Genomic DNA, 22,813 nt, shown 5'->3' with positions numbered 1-22,813 from the left:
TGCTTATCGATCTCTTTTAGATAAACTTGGATCTCCCATTTTTCATTATATGTTGAGTCAGTTATGGGCCGTGCTTACCTCAAATCATATGCAGAACTGTAGTTTGTGGCATTGGAAACAATGAAAAGCCAACACAGACTCTGGAATCCCTGCTTATAGCATTGTGCTTCACCAGTGATGGAAGAAAGATCTGGACTGGAAGGAAGCAGGCTCCTGACCCCTGTGTTACACCATGGCTTGGTTCAGTATACAGTGGGTGGTTAGATGATTAGCTTAAAGAGGTACAGTCATTATTTGTCTGGGGGGGGGGGGGGGTAAACCTGCAGATGTCTGTTGATCTGACCACTGGCATACATGTTTGTAAAAGCTCTTCTGTACGATTCAACAAAACTAAACTCTTTGCCTATCACAGCATACCTGACATGTTGGGCAACGTTGTATTTACAAACCCAGTTAGCTCCCCCTAGTTAAACATCCCTGCCTTGTCCAGGACTGTTTTTAAGCTGGTCAGAGATGGTTATGCTGGTTTCAGTTGGCCATACCAGTTGAATAACTGGTTATTTGAGTCCAGGGAAAGCAATACATTTTCTACCCCATGCTGAGATGGTTCCACAATCACGGTTGAGTATTTCTCACAGTAAAACAGACTATAATGTTTGTATGTGCTGTAAACCATTACTGCGTTTTTATAAACCAGTAACTTTTGACAAGGTATAGACCCAAGACCAGGTGGAAGCTTTAATCCAGCACACATTTATTTTAAAGTGTACAGTTTGTAAACTGCAATAGAGCTCCTGTCCAGAAGGTGCTGTTCTGTAGGGCAGCAGATCTACCTTTACATGCTTGCTGGCGTTTATCTACAGTTGTGATTCATAGCAATTGTCTTAGATCTCAAAGCAATATACATTTTATTTGCAGTCGTTGTTATACATGTTGTTATATTCCAAGGCAAATTATTAATTTAAGACATATGCTATTTACATAACAACTTTAAGTATTATTTATGATGCATGATGAGTTTAAAAGGCATGCACAGAAATCCTATTGTTAATAATTATATCAAGAACAAAATAATGAATACAACTATTGGGGCATGTTTATCTGCCATGATCAACCTCTTCAGCAACGTTAGTTTATTACTGAACGGAGAAGATTAGTTCAGTTATTGTAGATCCTACCAGTTTTAAGCATTAATACCCTGTATCTTTCTAATCTCCCTAATAAAATCTGAATCTCAGAACAATAATTGTATGAATATAGTAATTGTTACAGTCTATTTAAAACAGATTCATTCATCCGGCTTTTTACATATCCGCCCTTACTCTGGTCCCACCGCAGTCGACGGATTACTGTATCCATATATATACATATTATAAGTCCTATGTAGTATTTCTTCATACAGCCTCTCCATGCATCCGATTTTGTAAAATCCTAGAGCAATGTACAGATTCGAGATTTAGCTTTGTCTGGTTTCCTCTGTCGCTTGTCTAATGGATCGCTGGAGTTGATCGTCAGTGTGATTCTGAAAAGAAAAGAACAGCTCACCATTCATTTTACTTACGACAGCGCAATGTAATTATGAACAGATACAATGTACTTAATGTGTAAAGCATTTTACATAATATATGTAAATACACAATTGTATCAGAAAAGGGTTAGGGTTATATCGTGCAAAAAGCTTTACACATTAGGTACATTGTAACTATGCATAATAACATTGTAATTATGAATAAGTACACATGTATTTACTAAGTAACTACTATGTACTAAGCTTGGGGTGTGGCAACTTCCCCATTGTAATAAGCAAAATCTTACTAGCTATAACATTTTAACTCACACCATCTGTCCATGAGGTGAAATTAGGTTGGCCAGGGTGTCCTCGGCTCACCACGCACCAGCGGCCCCTGTAGTCTGGCCGGGCGCCTGCGGGCTTGCCTGTAAGCTGCCTGAGAGCTGCGTTGTCCTCCGATGCTGTAACTCTTGGGTGGCTGCATGGTGAGTCCGCAGTGTGAAAAAAAGCGGTCGGCTGACGGCACACGCTTTGGAGGACAGCGTGTGTTCGTCTTCGCCCTCCTGAGTCAGCGCAGGGGTGGTAGCGGTGAGCTGAGCCATTTCAAATTGGGGAGAAAATAATAAAAAATGATTGGCAACGACTAAATTATTAAAAAAAAAAAAAAAAGTAAGTCAACACTAACAAATATATGGTACTTGGTATATTATATTTATGTTTATATACAATATGCATTTTTGCTGGAGTGGTAAGTAAGCATGGCAAATAACAATGAAAGTAATAGAGAAGCATCTAGAACTCGAATGCTAGGATATTAAAAAGGTAAGTAATGATATATTAGGAACATGTGATCCTTGTTGCGGTTTATAAAGAGGAAGGCTCTCTACTAAAGAGCTTCCTGGACATACCGTCTCATTGGGGAGAGGGAAGCTCTGCTTGCGTGAGTGGGATTGCTGCAAGGCCACATTGTACTTAATGGTGTCCGTCAGTTTACCCAAGATCCTCTCCCTGGGAACCTCAGATTTCTCCTAAAACAACAACCGAACAAAGACATGTGTTCATGTTCAAGCAGTGCAGTTGGGATACTACAACCTTCCATCTGACCTATTCAAGCTGACTGTTGTTACAGTTTATTATGTGATGCTGTTCTAAGTGAAACATAAGGGTGTCATTGCCTAAAAAAATATAACAAATCTGTAGGTGAAATGTCTACTGTGGAGTAGTGGTTAGGGCTCTGGACTCTTGACCAGAGGGTTGTGGGTTCAATCCCCAGTGGGGGACACTGCTGCTGTAATAATAATATAATAATATAATAATAATGTAATTGTATGTAAAAATAATGTGGTTTATTGTAAGTCGCCCTGGATAAGGGCATCTGCTAAGAAATAAATTAATAATAATAATAATAATAATACAATTTGTTCATTGATAATGCCTATCAGAAAAAACAAAGTGCAGGCAGATCCATCTTCACTCTATGGCATTTCTGTTATAAGTATAATTATTCATGTCCCATTACTTGTTAGAGAATTGTGTATATTGGTCATAGATAGTATGATTGAATGCCCAGTGGTTAAAGTCCAGGGCTTGTAACCAGAAGGTCACTGGTTCAGATCACAGCCTACCTCTGTAAAGTGCTTTGTGATGGTGGTTCACTATGAAAGAAGCTATATAAAAATAAATATGTTATTATTATTATTATTATTATTATTATTATTACATACTTTGTTTCTTTCATGCCTTTTAACACAATTAAATTAAACCAACATATATGCAAATTAAACCAACATATTAAATTACATCTGCAGGCACTTTCATGGCAATTAAAAACTAATTGACAACCCCTTGCTTTAATAAAATCCTTCACTGTAAAACCATCGGTTCCCCACTGTTGCCATGCCAACGAAACATACTTCAATAAAGAAATCAAGCCATAAGGTAAGATTCCAGCAGAGAGGTAATAGACAGAAACAAACTCCAGAGGGAAACCTAGCCAAAAGTAATCTGACCATGTGAGTTAATAAATGGTTCCTTATTCTGTAGTTTGGGCAGTTAGATCAACTCCTAAAAGGTCATTCTGGCACAGGTTTGTGAACCGGAGTTCTTGCAAAGCAGCCCAGGTTATACACATACTGACTTTTACAAGTACCGGAAAGGTGACATAGAGAATACAGGAATGGAAATAAGACCCCTATTGCATAGCATTTTCACCCATTCCAGGTTTTACCACGAGCTTGATTAGCCACAGTGTATAGGTAACAAGCTCAGGTGTGTCTTAATAAACTCATACTAAAACCAGGAATGGATCAAACTGCTATGCAATGGGAGTCTTATTTCCAACCCTGGTATATCATACAGGGTGCTGTGTGATACAAGATTATAAATATTCCACCTGGCTGCTCTGACTTTGAGGGGGTGAAAAGCAGCTTGTATCTTCCACAGGGTCCTATAGTACATATTTAAAAATATACAATTAAATAAGAATAACAACACAAGAGCACAGCTAATTAGAATGTGATGTCATTGTCATCTGCTACAAACTGTCTGATACAAGCCCCCTGATACAAACTCGGAATGTGATGTCATTATCATCTGCTACAAACTGTCTGATACAAACCCCCTGATACAAACTCGGAATGTGATGTCATTGTCATCTGCTACAAACTATCTGATACAAACCCCCTGATACAAACTCATACAGACATTTAAGATGGCTGGATCACATCAATATTAGGGTCTACTAAATATTATATTGAAATATCACTTGGTTGAAAGAGGCATTATCCAGAACAAAATTATTATATAGAAATGATGTACCCCCAACACCTTAACACTGAATCATAGAATCTGGGCAGAACTAAAGAATCGTCTTAGTCAAACATTATGACAAGCTCCTTTTTCAATGACGTTAAAAAACAAGCTGAAAATGTAAATGTTTGCCTACCAGAATGAGGCAATCTTTCATTTTAAAGAGATACTGAGTGCCACTTCCAAAGACTTAACACAGCCTTTCATCATCAACGCACAGTGCAAACAGATACAGCAAACAGAAAGTACCTTTGACTGTCCAAACACAGCCAGTGCTTGTTTGTAGTAAGATATGGCTTGGTCCATGTTGCCAAGGCAGAACTGAGTAGCTCCTAATCCTTCACACATCTGCCACTGCCCATGTAGATCACCTAGAGAGTGATCGGCACAATCGCCAAGTAGGAGATTAGAATACAAAGCAAGAATGCATTCAACAGCAATTCACACTGTGTTTGCCCTGTGAGGCTGGTAGTGCACCTTGCACTATAGAAGTCAATACGCAGCTCTCCCTGGGAGGGTCTCTTTGTGTATAACAAATGCAATCCTGTGCAGTTTGGACAACAGAACTGCAAAGCTCCTTAAATTGTGCTCAATTACATCTATTAATATTATACAATATGAGCCACACTACACACAATTTAAATCACAAGAAATGACATCAGACTTAGTGATTGCTCAGAAACATGGTGACGTGTGTACACAACATTATAAGTCACAAACCTATAAGCAGCAGCTACACTTATGGCTGAGTGTAGATGTCAGCGACTATGAATACTAAGCGTTTGAACTGTAAAAGGTTCTATAAAGACAGATTAAGCATGTTAATATCAGCATTGCATCTTTTTTTATTTAGATTTAATGACTTGTAATATGTTTATAAGTGTTTGGTGGCTATCTCTAATCAAGTTGAGAGTGTATTTTCTTGACAAAGCAAAAAGTGTGCAAGAAATACACCATCAACTTGTTTAAACACAAATATGAACACACAAAAGATGCACTGACTTTTTGACAAATCAAACAAATTGTGATTGTTTTGTTTTTGTATACATGACTTACAATACAACTAACAGAATCCAATGGGTGTATAGATTAATGGTTTAAAACCCCACTCATACGGAATGAGTAACTGTGAAATCAATGTTTTATGCATTGCCAGAGAACAGGAGTTCAGCTGTGTTGTTTCAGTTCACCACACGTGCATTGTACAGTAGGTTTGAGAGTTCTTCTGGAGAGAGATCTGCTGTGCACTTTACAGTTCTCTAAGTGGCTTTTCATTTTAATACTCTAAATATTATTATTATTATTATTATTATTATTATTATTATTAGTAGTAGTAGTAGTAGTAGTCGTAGTAGTAGTATTTTACTTTAGATATAGCTGTAATTAAATTGAAATTCCTTCAAGTTCTGCAGTATGAATGGTGATTCCAGCAAGCCCCTGTACATTTAATGCAATTCAGTGTAATGTTCTGGCATTGACTCAAACCAGCTTATTCTTGGATTTGTGGTGCTAGTAATTGATTTGACACTGGGGGCCTCACTGTTAGCCAACAGGATTAATTTCATGGTTTCCTTCGAAGCAACCTAGAATTTTTAAATGAGAATTCACTCTCCCTGTGTACCCAAATACCATCAGAATGATATGCAATTAATTCCATATCAATTCTAACAGTGAGTCGTCACAGGAAAAACTCCTGTCAGTTTCTATGAATTATTCCCCAATTCCAATTGCAGTTGTATAGTTTTAGTAAAAGCCCATGGCATTCCTGTACTATATACTTTTCATAGTGGGGAATGAACAGGTGCATTCAACACTTCAATGCACACAGCTCAGTGTACTGTTTACACATTCATAATTGAATCATGCTGACTTTATACAGTCATTAAAACACATCTCCACGGTGTACTTGGAGGCATCAGATTAAATAAGCCAGTTCCAATAGGTGTATATTTAAGAAATACAATTGCAAACAGCTCCTGAAAATCTTTTGGGTAATTATCTTTGTAATCAATCAATTTTATTATAGCGACCTCCGCAATAGAACTGTCACAGAGCGCTTCACGGGGTGATGAATAAAAATCACAGTACATTGTCAATTTAAAACAGAATCCGGCAGGAAACCGGAATAGAAAGTTACAGTAAAACACTAAGAAGAGAACAATAAAAGGTGCAGACAAGTCATTTTTAAGATAAACAGGCCAGACTATAAAAATGTGTCTTTAGTTTTGTTTTAAAAACAGCAATGGTTGGTGCTTCCCTTATGGAATGAGGTAGATTATTCCAAAGTTTAGGAGCCCTAAAGCTGAAAGCTTTCCTGTCTGTATTCTTTAATGTACTATACATTTCATAGATAATAAAACTATGATTGTAATACTTCTTGTATGTCCTAGATTACTCAGATAATTTTCTCAGTTAAAGACTCCTAGATTTAACTGATCAATAATTCAAGAAATCAGTTAGTTATCAGTAATTATTAACTTTAATTAGCTACATTAATACATTAATAACATCTCAATTATTTGACTGCTTCACATTATATTGAGGTGTGGCTTACTAATAATGATTTTTTTTCACAAGCCAGATAATATAGGTACAGTATTCAGCTGTACTAAATAAATAATGGTACAGTATAAGCCACACCCTTTGTTCCTTTCACATTTTTGTGTGTGGAAGTTTTAAAAACAGGACATCCAATAATAATCCAAATAAAATTACTATAATTTAAAGATACAGTACATCACAAAAACGTATTTATATTAGCCACCTTCATGGTTTGTCTGTGAATCTGTTTCTATGTGTTATTAATGTAACATAACTCAAACAATTATCAAGAAATACCTCCTTAAAATCCCAGTTTACAGTATGTCACCATTTGATGCCCCAATAGAATACACATCTAAGAAAAATCCAAGCCTAAGACCGTGGTTGTGTCAAATCTTTAGTCAGATGCTTACCTACATCCTTGAAAGCTTGCAGGGCCTCTTGATAATACAACGATGCTGTTTTATAATTCTTCATCTGGCTGTAGGCGTAGGCCAGATTGCACAGACTTTCACCCTGCGCCTTCCTTTCCTCTAGGGCACCTATAGACACCCACATGTACACAGCACATTCAAATTCAATGCACAACACAACCATGCCTACTTAAAAGATCAGAACAGATAAGACCTTGGAGGAAAAACAATCAGTTCAATGCATGCCAGAAGTGATAAAAGAAGTGTAAAAAAATCAATCTGAAGCATTCCAGTGCATACTGTAACATTATTTTAATGAAAAACAATTGCCACCTTGTGTTCTGTCACAATAACAGAATAAATGGGATATTTTATCCACGGTTACCACTAGAGGGCGAACACTACCTTAATCAAACCTACCAAACCTGCGAACCTGACTTTTAGATGCAGAGACTATAGAGCACCAACATTGTACTTTTGGGGCAGGGTTTTCCTTGCATATTAAAGAAATGTCCATGTTAACGGGGAGTTGTATACTGTATTGCGAATAACAGGATTAAATGTAAAGCTGGTCAGTTGAGTGGCACATCTGAACAGTCGAGAAAAGGAAACCTACATGTTAAAGTTGTTCCAACACCACGACCTCAAAGATTTTCCAGACCCCTGCATCTTACCGTACATGTCAGCTGCCTCAGCGTGATACTTGAGTGACGTCTCGTACTGGTTCATTGCATTGTGGATCGCCCCTGTGTTCTGAAGCAGCACCGCCCTCTTCCTGATGCTGAAACTCATTCCAGAGCAGCTGCCCAAGGCTTCAGTGAAACACTCTTTTGCTTGGTTAAAACTCTTCAGCTCTGTGTAATGTAGGCCGATGTCATTGAGCAGCTTTCCTAGAAGACAAAATGATAAGTGACAGGTGGCACTCAGCAATGCTTTCGTGTCAACACCAATCTCGGTCAGCAAATCATAAAAAAAAAGAAAAAGAAAACACCACTTCACCAAGTGCACCAAAGGTACAGGATCTGCCATCGTAAAGTTGTATTGAGATGCAAGCCATTTGAAGCCATCAGTGTAAATGTCATCTCAAGCAATCTCAGTCTTGCAAGTGGATTAAACAGTGGGTATTGAAATTGAATTTCTCAACAGGCTAACCCTGAAGTGTTAAGATGCCAGCCATGACTCTAGATTGCTTTTGCAATATACTATTCACAAAATTGGATGTTAAGGAACGTTTGTAACTCCCTAAGCTAAGAGTCTTATTGAAGCACAAGAAAATTAATTTAAAAAACACTAAATCTTATTTTATGTAGAAATCCGTATATAAATACATACTTAAATAAAGTGGGAGGGAAATTACTGGGACATATTCTTAAAATAAGACTAGATGGAAATCAAATTTAACTCTAAGCCCATGGCATTCCACTATCCTATAGGAATTCCGAAGAGGACCCAATGGTGGGAGAAGAGATACCTTTTAGGCTTGAATGTGATATTCCTTTACATATCTGATGACACTCCTTGAGAACCTGCTGCACTCCTGCTTTAGAGAACCTCTGGCTCTGGATCATGTAGCTGGCACATTCCCTCAGTGCCATAGCTGCGTAGTCCCACCTCCCAGCCTGTTGGTAGGACTGCCCGGCCAGCCGGAAGGAGTGTGCTGCCGATGCAGGGTCCTTCAGGTTCACGGAACAGTAAGCCAGCTTTATCAGGGCGTCCGCGGTGTTGTCAGCCTGGTGAGCTCCGTAGTCATTCACAGCCTTCTGGTAGAACTTGACAGCCTTGGAGTACTCCTTCATTTCTTCATAGGCGATGCCGATGTTGAAGTACATGTCTGCATCCCTCCCCTCGGGCTCTTTCAGCTTGCACTTCATCAGGCACTTCAGGCCCTTCTTGGCTTTGCCCACAGCAATGTAGGCAGCACCCAGGTTAAACAGACAAGCCTTTTGGGTCTGGCCTTCAGGAAGCTTTAAAGAAAGCAGGTAGGCTTTCTTGAAGATGGACAATGCTCTTTCATGATGGTCATCTGCTAAAACCTGGCTGCCAGACTTGGTAAGTTTCTCAATATCGGCCAGGATGGCTGCGGCTTCAGTTTCACCCGAACTGTTCATGGTCACTTTGGAAGCCATTTATGAAAGCAGCAGAAGAAACTGAAAAAAAAAATGCAATCCAGTTTAAAAATGTTATGCACCGTTATCTTGTGACATTAGCTAAGGTTTTAGTTATTGCTGTTCTGTTGATTTAATACTATGTATTATGATTTGTTTTATCTCAAAGAAATAGTGATGGGTTTGCTTTATAGCAGGTACAGCATAGGCAGTGACAATGCAAGTGACTTTAAACGCTCCCAAGATTTACAGAAGTTTCAAAAACAACACATGAAGACATAGATTCTCTACTTTGACAGTAATATCTTCCTAACAACATAGTGTGAGCATGCCTCTAGCCTGCCCGGGAGGGACTGTCCTATGTGATGAGCAGTACAGTCAATGTCAGGGCTGCTATTGGCACCCTTTTAACACCACTTGCAAAGTTGTCAAATGGCAATAATGTGCTTGTTTTGTGAGCTACTGTATATCGAGTGTTAGATAACAGATCATTATAATCAGCATTATTGCAATTTGAACCATTTAAGACAAGTAGAACTAACAATTGTATAGTTAATAACTATAAAACACATAGTTATTGTTACCAAGTCAATCGTTCCAAGTTGAAAACACTGTATTGTATTGTAACAAAAGATTACAAGTGGCAAAATTAGCGATCTTGCTGTGGGTTTCGTCTGTAAGAGATAAAAGTTAAAAAAAAAGTTCACAGTATTTAAAAAAACATATACATTTGTATGCATCTTGGGTTTCAATAAACCAAATGAAATGTATAGTTCGGAGATAGTAATCTTAACAGCAAGTAAATTACAAAAACAATTACAGAGTAATTAGCAAAGCCTAGAATGCAATTTAGAAAGTGAACCAAAGCTAGTTTATTAATGGCTAGTCAAAAGGTTTTTCTTTTAAGCAAAACATTGAAAGTTTTTTATGCAATTGCAGAATTTTGACTTACCGATAAGAATATTATATTGCTGGAGAGAAAAATAAGCCCATCTAAAATTTAAAAGTTTTAAAAATGTAATTTCTTCCTTCCCTGTATACCACAAAGGTCTTCTCCTTCAGTCTAGGAAATGTTTATGGTAACACTCTTAGATACTTTTGTTTGTGTTTCACAATCTAATAGGAAACACAAGACACAACATGCCCATGAATGAATGAGGTGTGTGCGGTCCAGTTACTGTACACCCAATGCACATAGCTAATGTCAATTATACTTAAACCAGTTTCACTTTCAATGCTGTCAGCCACAGGATAAAGGATAAAGGAGGGATGGAATTGGATCTCTGTTCTGAGCATTGACTTGGACAGTATTGGGACACAGGGTGTAGCTGTTGCATTACATACATATAAAGTGTTACATGTAGGATCATAAGCCATTCCGCACCCTGAAAATTGCAGCATTCCAGTTTTATCTCTAGCGCTATAGCTTTGCCTAACTTCAATTTGAAATATCTCGATCTCAAAGTTGAAATACCCTTAATAAAAGCATAGATAGACACCATACAATATGTGCCTGCACATAACATTTAAAAACGGTGTTAATGTGCACGAATCACACATGGACTGAACATGCTGTTCAACGGCAACCATCAAAAGTGTGTGGTAGAAATAACAAATTTGTGGCACACTCACACAACTCTAATACAGTAATTACATTAAATCTGGTCATGCCTTTAGTGCTGAAATAGTCAGGCTGCTCTGCTGATTGCAAACACCATAAACCAGTAAGGGGAATGTACAAATCCACATGGTATACAAGCACTGATAACTTGTGACAAGAAACATCTGTACACAAATACATTTTAACATGGGACTGGGAGCTCAAACTTCATAAGTATGTCAAAATGGTTAATAAAGACGATGTAATAAACCATGTAGCTTGACTTTATGATTCAACACAAAGAGGGGTTTAGAAAAACCTTTCCACTGCCCTTATAAACATTTGCCATACAGTAAAAGCATAGCAAAGTGTGATAAAGCATGGGCAAGCACTGTATATTATTACGAGGTATGATGAAGCATATTACAAAACATGGCACACTCTGGTAAATGCATAGTATAACCATGGGAAAAGCATGGGAAAACTTTATAAGGGTAGAGTTCTGTGTTCACCAAGGTAAATGCATCCATTCTTTTCAACATGCCCTACTGCAGACTGCTCCCATCACAGCCACAGACCTTGCTAAGAAATACAAAACTCAAACACAGTACTCATGCATATTGATCTTTTAATGTTATACAGTCAGTTTTAAAAATGCATGCTAATTAACATGAGGGGCACCTAAGAACAAAAATACAACATAACCACAAATACTAACATGGTGTCTTAGATACCTTCACATGTGCTAGTGTTTCAAAGCACAGGGATCACCAGATCAATTGTATTTGATGCTAAATTAATAACCTGTGCAGTTTAACAATAGCTTGGTTGTGCTCCTCACAAGTCATGACATGTCAACCTGATAGTTCTTAGTTCAGTTCTTCAGTTCCATCCTTTCCAAGCAAACGAGTTTATAATTCCAAGTTCCTTCAGTTTCCCTTGCGGGATTCTCTTCTGGTCGGCAGCTTTCGCCGCTGAGTTTTTTGTAAGTCGTTGAGTCAGCTGTTCCAGTTCTTCAAGTTTCAGTTTCCCGCAGTGCACATTGTTGCCACTAGGGCTCGCTGGAATGCATTGCTTGGATTTGCCGTTTTTGTACAATCGTTCTGTAACCTGCTGTATTTCATAGCTGTTCATTTTTTGGTAGCCAAGTGGGAAAGGGGCCGCTGTAATAGTCCCCCATTGATTCTTTGACATCCTAATAGGATAAATAAAAAATAAAAAAGCTTAAATGCCACGGAAACATAAAGGAAACATCTCTGGCTTCACCGAATTTGTAATGTAAATCTAATAGGGGAGTGAGGAATACACTTTTTAAAACCGCACCACGATGTTATACATTCTGCTCTTTTTAGTATTCTATCGACAAAAGAAAAAAAAAACTTTATATTGACAAATAGGCTACTAACAAATGTATTTGACAAGTGTGTTTATACGTAGCAACATGTATAATACGATTATGATATTAAAGCTAATAAATAATGTTTTCTCAGCATCTATCATTTCTTATTTGATGGGCACAGAAATTTAATTTAATTTACAAATGTATTTTAAACGACAATTGAAACGTTCTTGTGTCTAATACAAAGTATAAACAGATAAACACATACACAAATAAATACATGCATAAATATACATATACCGGTATATGTTACTTACATTAGCCCTACCTGTAGTTGATAACGATTGGTTTATAGCATGAAGAAAACGTATTTGACAAGAGGGGAACAGGTGAAAAACGTTAAAAACATAAATACTGCAAACTTATCTTGTTTGTGGAATGCTTATTGTATTAAAAAAGTAACTGAACTGCGCCAATATTTTCACACGTTTGAGAAATTTAAAAAAAAAACAAAAAAAAAACAAAAAAACGAATGCAGCATATACCTGTCACCTGTGGTGGTTTCTGTGAAGCAGTGTTACAGGTATCTGAATACACGCCTGACCTGTGCACTGTTGGTGTCTACCTGTCCAGACTACATTATGACGTCTGCTTGTGAGGGACAAATGTTAGTTTACAATGGTAGCTTTGCATCATATTTTATTCAAATAATAACTATAATTGTATAATTGTCTTTAAAAAAATACAGCCTATTTATCTTTGGGACCATAGGTTTTGATGAAACAAGAAATTGACTGGATAGATCTGGAATAATCAAATATAAATATAGTGGTACTAATATGAATATCTATCTATCTATCTATCTATCTATCTATCTATCTATCTATCTATCTATCTATCTATCTATATACACACACACTTATATATACTACAGTAAGATATACAAGATGAATATTGAATGAAACCAATGAGTAATTTGATTTGTGATTTTTTTTTTCTTCAGTGCTTTGTTAATTTAAAAATGTATTTAAACTTGATCTTCTTTGTCATTCACTGAACAAATCTAACAGCAATCAATTCATGTAAAATAAGAGTTACAGTAATGTACACAAGTAGAAAACAAGACGAGTGCTTTTTGTTTTGAATGGCACAAACAAAGATGGGTGCATTTTACAAAATCAATTAAAGCATGCATTCTACTTAATATGATTTATACATCAACTGAAAAACTCTCTTTTTTAATCAAGACACACAGCACAATATGAAAATTTTTAAAAAAAAAATCTATATCTCGTATGCTAATATACAATTTAAATTAAACATTTCTTTGTAACAGAAAATGGCTCCAGGACATTTGTGCTCACTCCTTTAAAAAACACACAAACAAAACTAGAGTAGTCATATATAAAATGTGTACCTTCTATGAAGTAGTGGTATTACAAAGCCAACCATTCATTTCAGCTGCCACAGTGATTTCCTACCCTGGATATTACTTGTATCTGTAAATCAACTTTACATCAGCTGGCTCCCCTGCTGCATTCTTCACATGGTGCTTGTTGCCAGACAATGAGCATGGGCAATGGCCAGAGATATAAAGCTGTAGTTCAAGTCTAAGATATAATTCCCTGGTGTTTGTTTACTGCATTCTTCCACAGTCTGAGCTGTACAGCAGCAATCACACACTGCTGACAGTTTGCTTACGAGAGATGAGCTGCACCAGCTTCCCCACCCCTTGAAACCTACCGCACCTGCCACTAACCAGCATGCTTTGCTGCTACTTCGAGTCATTATCAATGAATAATGGTTATACTATACTAATAACATTTCATAGGAACAACCTTAGATTTTATATTTTATTGTGTAAACCATATGTGACACTGTATTTTTTAAGTTAATAAAGCAGATTCTAATACACTACAATTGTTTTAATTTATTGAAAAACAGCTATGTTTCTTAATTTAAAGTGCTATTACAAGAAAAGAAGCGGACAGCCAATTTCTGCTGATAATCACTAACTTCGAAAAGACTGGGTTGTTCCTTCAACATTTCTTTAAATAAATACAACAGAAGCAGTGGAATAAATACATTGCAAACAAAACAGCACATTGTAGGCTCTATATACACGGATTCACCTGCCAAAAAATGAACACCTTGTGCTAGTCCCTTTTACCAAGGTGGGCAACCTTTGCAGCGATAACAGCTGAGATACAGCGACTGAGCAGTGCTGGACTGGGAGGCAGTGATACTGGACTGTGTTGGCAGATGCCGTTCAGCCTGCAATGCTGATGGGAATGGGGACATTCAGAGTTGGGGTGAATTCCCTATGAATCAATTCCAATTCCATTTACGACAGAGGCTTCATTGAGCAAACACAAGTTATTGTGTAATTCCATGTGCTGTTGACAAGTTGCACGTGTGTTTGTCAAGTTGGATGTATGTTTGCTCAATAAAGCCTATGTCAAATTAAAAGGGAATTGACCTCAACCCTGATTAAATTGTTCCCCTCCAACAATGCAGAGATCAGCAACTAAGAGCATAGGCCAGGGGCTCTTAATCCACAGACCAGCTCACTCACTAGATCTCAGTCCAATCAAGCTAATATTTTGTCAGATAAATCAGTAGAACTCCCTTTTTCTCCCCAAGTGTCTCTGGCAGCAGGATAAAGGGAATGCTATACCCAGACTTGTAAAATGTTAGGGGACAGTCCTCACATGATATGAACCTGTTTGTTATGATTGTCACAGCTGAATTTTCCTTGGGTCTGATCTTGGTGTCTGGGGAGTTTAGCTCATTGCAATCATTTCGTATTTATCCTTCATGCTGTTTTCTTCTTCTGGAGTCTTCTGAGGGTCCACGTGGTGAAGCTCGATGAAAAGCACATAGATCACAGCTCCGACCATCCCTCCAACTAGCGGCCCAGCCACAGGAATCCACCACCAGTGGCTTCCAGCGCTGCCAAGGGAGCAAAGAAACAGTCAGCAACACAGTCTAGACATTACTCTATAATGGTAAGGACAAGGGGGAAGATGAACAATACAGATTTGTAACCAAAAAAACAGCAAATATCAAAAATATAAACGCTAGACTTGCCTATTCGTATCTTTAAATGAATTCCTCTCCATAGTAATACACAGCCAACATGGATATGTTAGCTACAATCTATAAGACTCGAGCAGTAGGTGCTGCAGTGTATATATATATAATTTTATTTTTTTTTTCTTTTATTGATAATGTTCCCTTTTTAAAATTTACTGTGGTAAATTTGCACAGAAATTTTGCAGTTTCCCACTTTTTGTTTTTATCTTGCTTGTAATTTGCAATTTTCAAGCTTTACCTGTGATTTGCCGAGTGTGTCTGTGCCGAATCGTGGTTTCTGGCAACAGCAGGTCTCAAGGTACAGTAAAATGGCTCTCCTGCAGACTGATGCCATTTTGTATTCACTCCCCAAGCAATACGTACTGGCCAATATTTGGGTTTTCTCAAGCCACTAGATGTACCTGAAAACTTCAGTGCCCCACCCTGCTATGGCAGTGAAGAGCCTGGGGCCGAGATCACGCGCTGGGTTGACTGGGTAGCCGCAGTTCAGGCCCATGGAGACCCCGATAACCATGATGATGAGACCAATCATCAAGGGCTCTATTCCTTTCGGGGCGCCCTTGTTCTTGTTGTCCAAGATGGCAAGGATGCAGAGGAGCAATGCACCAGTTCCTATAACCTGTGTATCAGAGTGAAGAGAAAACTGCCTTTATTAAGCTATCAAATAGAACTTTACAATGTGCCATCTTAATACAATCACATAGGCAACACCCACTGTTGACAGTTTGAGATTTGTCACTACTGTACGTTGGGACTTTGTAGCCTGTTGTACATTGCTGTATTGCAGCTCTGTGTGTACGTGTGCATGTCAGACTTAAAGCTATGTACACAAACCCACTCCCCTTTATCTAACAAAGCCTTTAGTGGTGCTGTTCCATTAGCCTTACTTGTCAGTAAGGCAGACACAGCTGGTATAACAACATCCGTTTGGATCAAACTGTCTCAGGTGTTTCATTGATGGCTGCCTGCATTAGACTATTCAGGCTCTCTAAGTGTTTTAGCTAAATTAGGACGGTATTGACCAACTTTATTTTTGCACCTGAAAGCAACTGAATAAACAACCCCTTTACCCTCCAGCTGTTCAAGACTGACGTACATTAGACAGCAGAGATTCCAGTTTATTATGCTCACAGAGGGCAGCCTCTCTCTCTCTCTCTCCCCCTTCACTCTCTCTCTCTCTCGCTCTCTCTCTCGCTATCTCTCTCTCATTTACAGAAGCACTGAAAACATCACAGAAGCTGTGCAAATAAAATCCTTGGAGTTACATAGCAATGTGCTGTTAACCTTTGGTTTAAAGTCCTTGGCTTGTTCGTCTGTTCCTCTGCTGTCTGGAACTGTTGAACAGTGTAGATATAATTAATTTATTTAAGCAATAATATCAGACACAGAGGATGGCTTGTTTTTTGGTTGCTATGCGTCTGGTTATTCCCTGTGTGGAGGGTATTGTTTAGATTATAGTGTTTACTGTGTGCTATTTTTATGCTAACTAATTCCATGTCCATTTAAGTGACTGCTAATGATGTCTATTCTTCTATGTATATTATATACAGTTATGTTCTGCTATATATTAATACATAGTTCTGTACTCTTCAGCAAGAATAAAATACTTTGGTTTCATAGGAGTATTATGTCCAGTTTCTGATGAAGTTACTAGAAATGATGCAACATTTACTGTACATAATGTATAATTATCTATATAGAAATCTAGACTATAAAGGTACCTAGAGTAATATACTTACCTGATCTATAAATCCATTTAAGATTGAAAGATGTTTACCAGGGTAGGATGAAAAAATGTGTGCTGTTGCATTGGGGCCAGTAACTGTCAGCACTCCACCTGTATAATCCAGGAAGGCATCTGTATGAAAAAAGTAATCGTTGGACTATTTCAGTATAAATGCTGTGTAGAACTCTGCCATCTCACAGTGTCAGCAAAAGACAACAAAAAGTACTCAGCATAGGGGTGAATGCCCAAAGACTTCCTAGAGACTGAAATGTCCTCCAAAGTTATATCAATTTCACAAAGCAACCAAATCCTAGCAAAGCAATGCCTGTGGCTATCTGTTGTGGTGAGTAAGTTCAGACAGAACCACAGCAAGTCTCAGTCCTATCTTCTCTAACCCAGACAGTTAGCTAATGTTGTCTTTTTTGTTCTTTTTTGGTAATGCTGGATAATTCCTACCATAATAAAGTCCATAGACTGCTGCGGCACCAATGAAAGCACCAAGGAACTGACACACGGCGTAGACTGGGAATTTGCAGAGGCTCAGCCTCCCCAGCACACACATCGCCAGAGAGACAGCAGGGTTTATGTGAGCGCCTGCAAATGAACAATATATAACAGTAAGCAAAATTTTTGGCAAATACCTTTTCTAATTTAATAGGTACATTAATTGCATGACAGAATCTGAAAATTCATACAGCAATAAGCAAGCCACTTTCAACCTCCTATAATGACAGCTCCGACTTTACCATCAACTAAGCGGCGTCTTAAGGTTTTGATATGATGATGGATTTCAAGAACCATCATACCATGTATCAGTGCATTAGGTCCTATTCAGAAAGCAAAAGCATGCCAGGTAATGCATAGGACTGCAGTGCACTTATGTGTGGTCTGCTTCTAAGTAAATTCTGCAAACAAGGATATGTAACACAATACCCCCACATACAGGGCAGTATACTTGCATAATGACTACAGATATTTCTGAATAATTATGACTTTGCTGCTAAATGGTTCAGACTGATTGTGGTTTATGTATAAATCATCTTTAAAAATAAACCTTTGCCTTGCTTCAAAGCCACTTTGAAGCAATCAACTTTTAAGTAAATGGACTTGTCTTCTCAAAACCTTCATGTGTCAATGACCTGTGAGGCAGAAATAGGGTTTGTTTGGAGGTCAAAGTCTCTCAGTTACCGTTTCAGTGGTTTTTGCACAATACTTTGGGCAATATAATCATATACCATAACAAGCGTGTTCAGAATGAATTACAATTTTAATAAAAAGTCTTAGGTCAAGAAAAGTGATACACTCTGGGTCTAACTAGTGTTTTTGTGCAGATAATTAGAAGAATAAAGTATTATTGCAGAGAATGCTGCCTTTGTATCTAAAATTAACCATTTTAATGAATTTATTTTCTTTTCTTGCTGGAAAATGAGCTGGATGACTGTGCAGGTGTTTCTTAAGTGAATTAAACAGGAACACAAGAACAAAGCCTGTGCATTGTTACCAGGCCTAGCTTTGTCAAATGTGCTGTGCTGTGCTGTGCTGTGTGGAAACTGTTTTTAAAGAGTTGTATGGCCAGTTCGTCAAACTCCTAACTCTGCCAGCTCTCTGACATATTTGCAGACAAGTTCAGAGAGTGACGTGTTCTGCTATTTATTTATAATGTATTTAACAAAATCTATGAGTATCCAAGCTAAACCTTGTTTAACTTGCCATGTTCACCTGTGCCTTTATGTAAACCAGATATTCATGTCGAAACAGGACATACCTATTTGCAATAGAGGAGCAAAACGCATCTTGTAAAATATTAAATAGCAGATACTGAATTGGTATTGTTCCTCTAAAAGAACAACAATTATTTTTTTAATTGTATCACCCAGATTTACAAAACAAGATTAAAATGTACACGTACTCTCCCCAAAATTTCTCTGGACAGACCGAAAACAAAAATACTGCAGTTAAAATATTTTAGGACAGGAGAAATCTTAGTAATATTGTACAAGTAATATTGAAAAATATCAATGTAATATTTATAAATGACCTAACATCAGCCAAAAGTCAGAACACCAGTTTTATTTTCAAGAACAGGGCAAAGATCAAGTTCAAACACTGAACAGAATGTTCAGAACAAAATAATGTCCTTCTATGCGCAATGCCTGGCTCCTGCTGGTACTTTGATTGGTAAATGGCCATGTACATCTTGCTGAGAAGTCTTTGAACCCAACTGTGCTCCTAGTGCCATTTTTTAAAGTATTAAAATGTGTTACTCTTTTCAATTCAGTGAGTGTTTAACACTCAGTTATGCTAGGATTTACAAGTAACCTTCAGGATATGTATAGTACAGTTGTGGTTTGTTATTCATTTGGATCAATTACACCTCAATACGTTCTTGTAAACACAGTTCCATAACAGAATCTAAAAATGAATCTCATGAAGTAATGAGCAAGTACGTTTCAACCTCCTATAAGGTCTTTATCAACTGAGCAGCGACTTAAGGTTTTGTTGGATTTCATTGCTCTCTTTACAGTGATGTTTTAGCTCCACAGTCAATTTAACATAAGCCGCTAACACCCAAGGTCACATATGACCTCTGTGTATGTCGGTTTAACTCCATGACAACGTCATAAGGCACAATCCATACTCTGTTCAGAAATAGTTCCACGGGGGCAGACTGAAAAAGTCAATCTGGATTGAGGCTAACATAATCTGAGTGGATTTGCTTAAGCATCCTCTAAACTGAAAAGTGACCTGGTTAAGAAGTGTTACAAAAGGATACCGACGTCTGTCAAACCGAAATTAAAATGAAATAAATAAATAAATAACATTAGGCTTTTTCCACACACTAACTATTTTAGGAAACCAGAGCTGGGAAAAAGCCCAACACCTGATTCCTACACAGGAAGTGTGCCCCAGTAAAGCTCATTAGTCTGATATCTCAGACAATCGTCACTGATGTCATTTAACAACATGTAAGCTTCCAGTGGTCATGTGGGGAGGTGAAAGGCCCAGCCATGCAGAAACATATGCAATTACCCTTGCTGAGTTTATTATTTTAAACAGAGATAACAGGCAAAGCCTGTTTTCACAACACTGAAGCAGCAGGTATTAGGATCCCTTCTAACAGCACTGTATCTGCAGTAAGTTTCACTGTAAGTTTCAAATGGGGCACTTATACAGTACCTGTTACACAGGGAGTAAACTTGCGGAGGCGGGTTAAACAAACTCCATCAAAGAGAAAATAAAGTCTGGAAAACGAAATGATTTCACAGAAAAATTAAAGGGACTTGCAGGAAAATGGTTTAGCTTTTTTATTTTTGAAAAACATAAAAATACATAAATATACTTTTATTTCTCTTCTGATTTTTTTAAATATGCTCACACATTATATTTTACCATATTTCATGACGCAGGGTTATGGACTCAAGTACTGAGCCCCCTGTTACACCATTCTATCTTTGCTCATCTTCAACACTATATTTTGACCTTTAAAACACTGACGTTGTTATATTGCGTTCTGACTGAGCACAGGCGCTGGAAACTGTGCCAGTTGAAGTGTTGTTTCTCAAGTATTCCTGCCCATTCGAAACAGAGACAAGAATATTCAAACCCAATCACATCAGAGTGTGACAAAAATAAACTTTACAAATATAAACTGCTGTATGATCCAGTGTTTTAGACACAGAAACACTGCAATGCGATACAGTATGGGTAATTGTGGGAGTTATGCTGGCACTATGGGTACTCTGCAAGCTAAAGCATCCAAAATGTTTTGTAAGGGAAGTTGTTATTGCTTCCAGTTTTGAACAAATCACCCTTTAGTCACCAAGGGCGATGTAGCTTTAAAAATACAGTAATGGATGAAGCTAGGCTGTCCACACCATGTCTTTGGAAAGGGCACTCTGTGAATGCATTAGGTATGATTAGAGGCATTAGTTACAGTACCTGAAACTCCTCCCGCCACATACACAGCCATGGTGACTGCGAGTGTAAAGCCAATGTGTATAGTGAGTGGATCTCCCATGGAACCTCTGCTCAGGACAGTTTGGGCAACTGACCCGACGCCGAAAAGCTGCAATCCAAAAATACGAATTAGTCTTTTTAATTGGGCATATCAGTACACTGGGATTTGTAGTAGAGCCAACACGTTTAATTAGAGCGGAGCTGCTAGTGCATTCCACTCTTACGATTTTCAAATGCATTAAAATCCTCAACAAAGTGGAAATCTTCAAACAGTCTCCAACTTTCCCCAAAAAAGTGGGCAAGCAAGCCTTCCAGGTTATTAGGTTAGGATAGCTTCAAACTGCACATGTGTATCTCACAAATGAAGAGGCGCTAGTTCACTGGGTAGAGAACACAGAATCTGTACAGGCTGAACCAGCCTGTAAGAGGGAGATCTCTGCGGTCTCAAAAGCTATTGTTCTGTATATTATATACACACTTTACACTTTGTTTTTGTATTTAAAGATATAGACTCAAGACCTTTCTAAACAAATTGTGAAATCCTTACAACAACAAAGAAAGGGAAGGTGTGCTGCTGTCTTATGCGTGCTCAAATCAGTAAGTAATCCGCTTGCTATATCTTTAAATACCTGCTCCTCTCCTCTGCCGGATGATTGGATAAATGCAGTACACCAGATCAGTCATAGCTGATGCACATAGGTAACAAGTTCAGCAAAATTCATTCATTTAGTACAAGAGGTTTGCTGGAAAAAAAACTTGATCATTCAAGATTCCATTGACTTTAAATAACTTATCTTTGCTTTAAATTACAAACCCAATTCTGATTTCTATAAACACAATTGCTTGCAATTTTTTTCAAACACATCCCTATTCATTTTATGGAACATATTTTTTTTCATGGTAATGTGAAGCAGGAATGAGTGGAATATCAATTTTGCACTTAATTGGTTAATTCTTCAATAAAGGAAGTGAGTAAATGATTAATGAATAATCTTGAAGGAGACATGTTTAAATGTATAATTGCATACACACATTATTTTGTTTAATTGCACTCATTAGGCTTACAAAATAATCAAATTAGGATAATATGTCAGGCATCAAACAACTTTGGTTTTGAATCCATATTCATTGTTGACATGCCATTAAGTGTAAGAGGATTTCAGAAAGATATGCCTAAAATGTCATTGTTCTGATCAAATGTATTTTAACTGATGGAAAACCTTCTGTGTTTCAGATGTAATTGAAAATGGTAAAAGAATTAGCCAGTCTGGCATTGCCAGCCCTCCTTCTATGAAAGTAAACTTACTATTTAATGTAGCTGATTATACCACATGGCTTTGTATACCGTTAGGTTTCAATCTGTACAGCATTTTAAACCTAGAAGAGACATTATTATATTCATTCAATGAAATTAACCAACCAACCAACCAACAAACAAACAATTAAATAAATAAATAAATAAAATAGAAATACATTTTTTTTAAAAAATTGTTAATAAAAGTGTCCAGTATGTCAGGACTTACAATGAGCAGAAATGTCCCAAGGAATTCTGCTAAGGCTTCCTTCACCAGGCTGTTCCTCAGAGCAACCCTCTCTTTAATGCTCTTCTTGTTTTCATTTTCCATGTCCTCCCCTTTGCGGATCAAATGTGCCTCCTGAGTCCTGCCGCTGCTGAGGCAGTGGGGATACTGACTGGGTCCCTACGTTGAGCTGCGCTG

The 22,813-nt window shown here is 37.7% G+C and overlaps 2 protein-coding genes across 3 annotated transcripts; both read right to left on the bottom strand.

Annotated features, from left to right (window-relative positions):
* Positions 1–373: 373 nt before the first annotated feature.
* LOC131696684 (tetratricopeptide repeat protein 24-like) lies at positions 374–10,482 on the bottom strand. The gene is made up of 9 exons (XM_058995654.1): positions 10,330–10,482; positions 9,962–10,051; positions 8,744–9,419; positions 7,947–8,162; positions 7,273–7,401; positions 4,568–4,689; positions 2,419–2,538; positions 1,838–2,103; positions 374–1,522 (listed from the first exon to the last, which is right to left on the bottom strand). Exons 3-8 carry the CDS (start codon positions 9,396–9,398, stop codon positions 1,885–1,887), a joined length of 1,461 nt encoding a protein of 486 aa, XP_058851637.1. The 5' UTR covers positions 9,399–9,419; positions 9,962–10,051; positions 10,330–10,482; the 3' UTR covers positions 374–1,522; positions 1,838–1,884.
* A 1,105-nt stretch (positions 10,483–11,587) lies between these two features.
* On the bottom strand, positions 11,588–22,813 carry LOC117964199 (aquaporin-9-like). Of its 2 annotated transcripts, none has more exons than XM_058995206.1 (7): positions 22,619–22,813; positions 21,078–21,204; positions 17,595–17,732; positions 17,152–17,270; positions 15,814–16,031; positions 12,862–15,268; positions 11,588–12,172 (listed from the first exon to the last, which is right to left on the bottom strand). In XM_058995206.1, exons 1-6 carry the CDS (start codon positions 22,718–22,720, stop codon positions 15,100–15,102), a joined length of 873 nt encoding a protein of 290 aa, XP_058851189.1. In that variant the 5' UTR covers positions 22,721–22,813; the 3' UTR covers positions 11,588–12,172; positions 12,862–15,099. The 2 variants fall into 2 exon arrangements, with proteins under 2 accessions (XP_058851189.1, XP_058851190.1); XM_058995207.1 differs by lacking the exon at positions 22,619–22,813 and adding an exon at positions 21,725–22,498.

The sequence above is a fragment of the Acipenser ruthenus genome, chromosome 21 (genome assembly GCF_902713425.1).
Source record: "Acipenser ruthenus chromosome 21, fAciRut3.2 maternal haplotype, whole genome shotgun sequence".
NCBI lineage: Eukaryota > Metazoa > Chordata > Actinopteri > Acipenseriformes > Acipenseridae > Acipenser > Acipenser ruthenus.
Note: the sequence above shows the minus strand (reverse complement) of the source record. Positions and strands in the feature narration are given on the sequence as shown.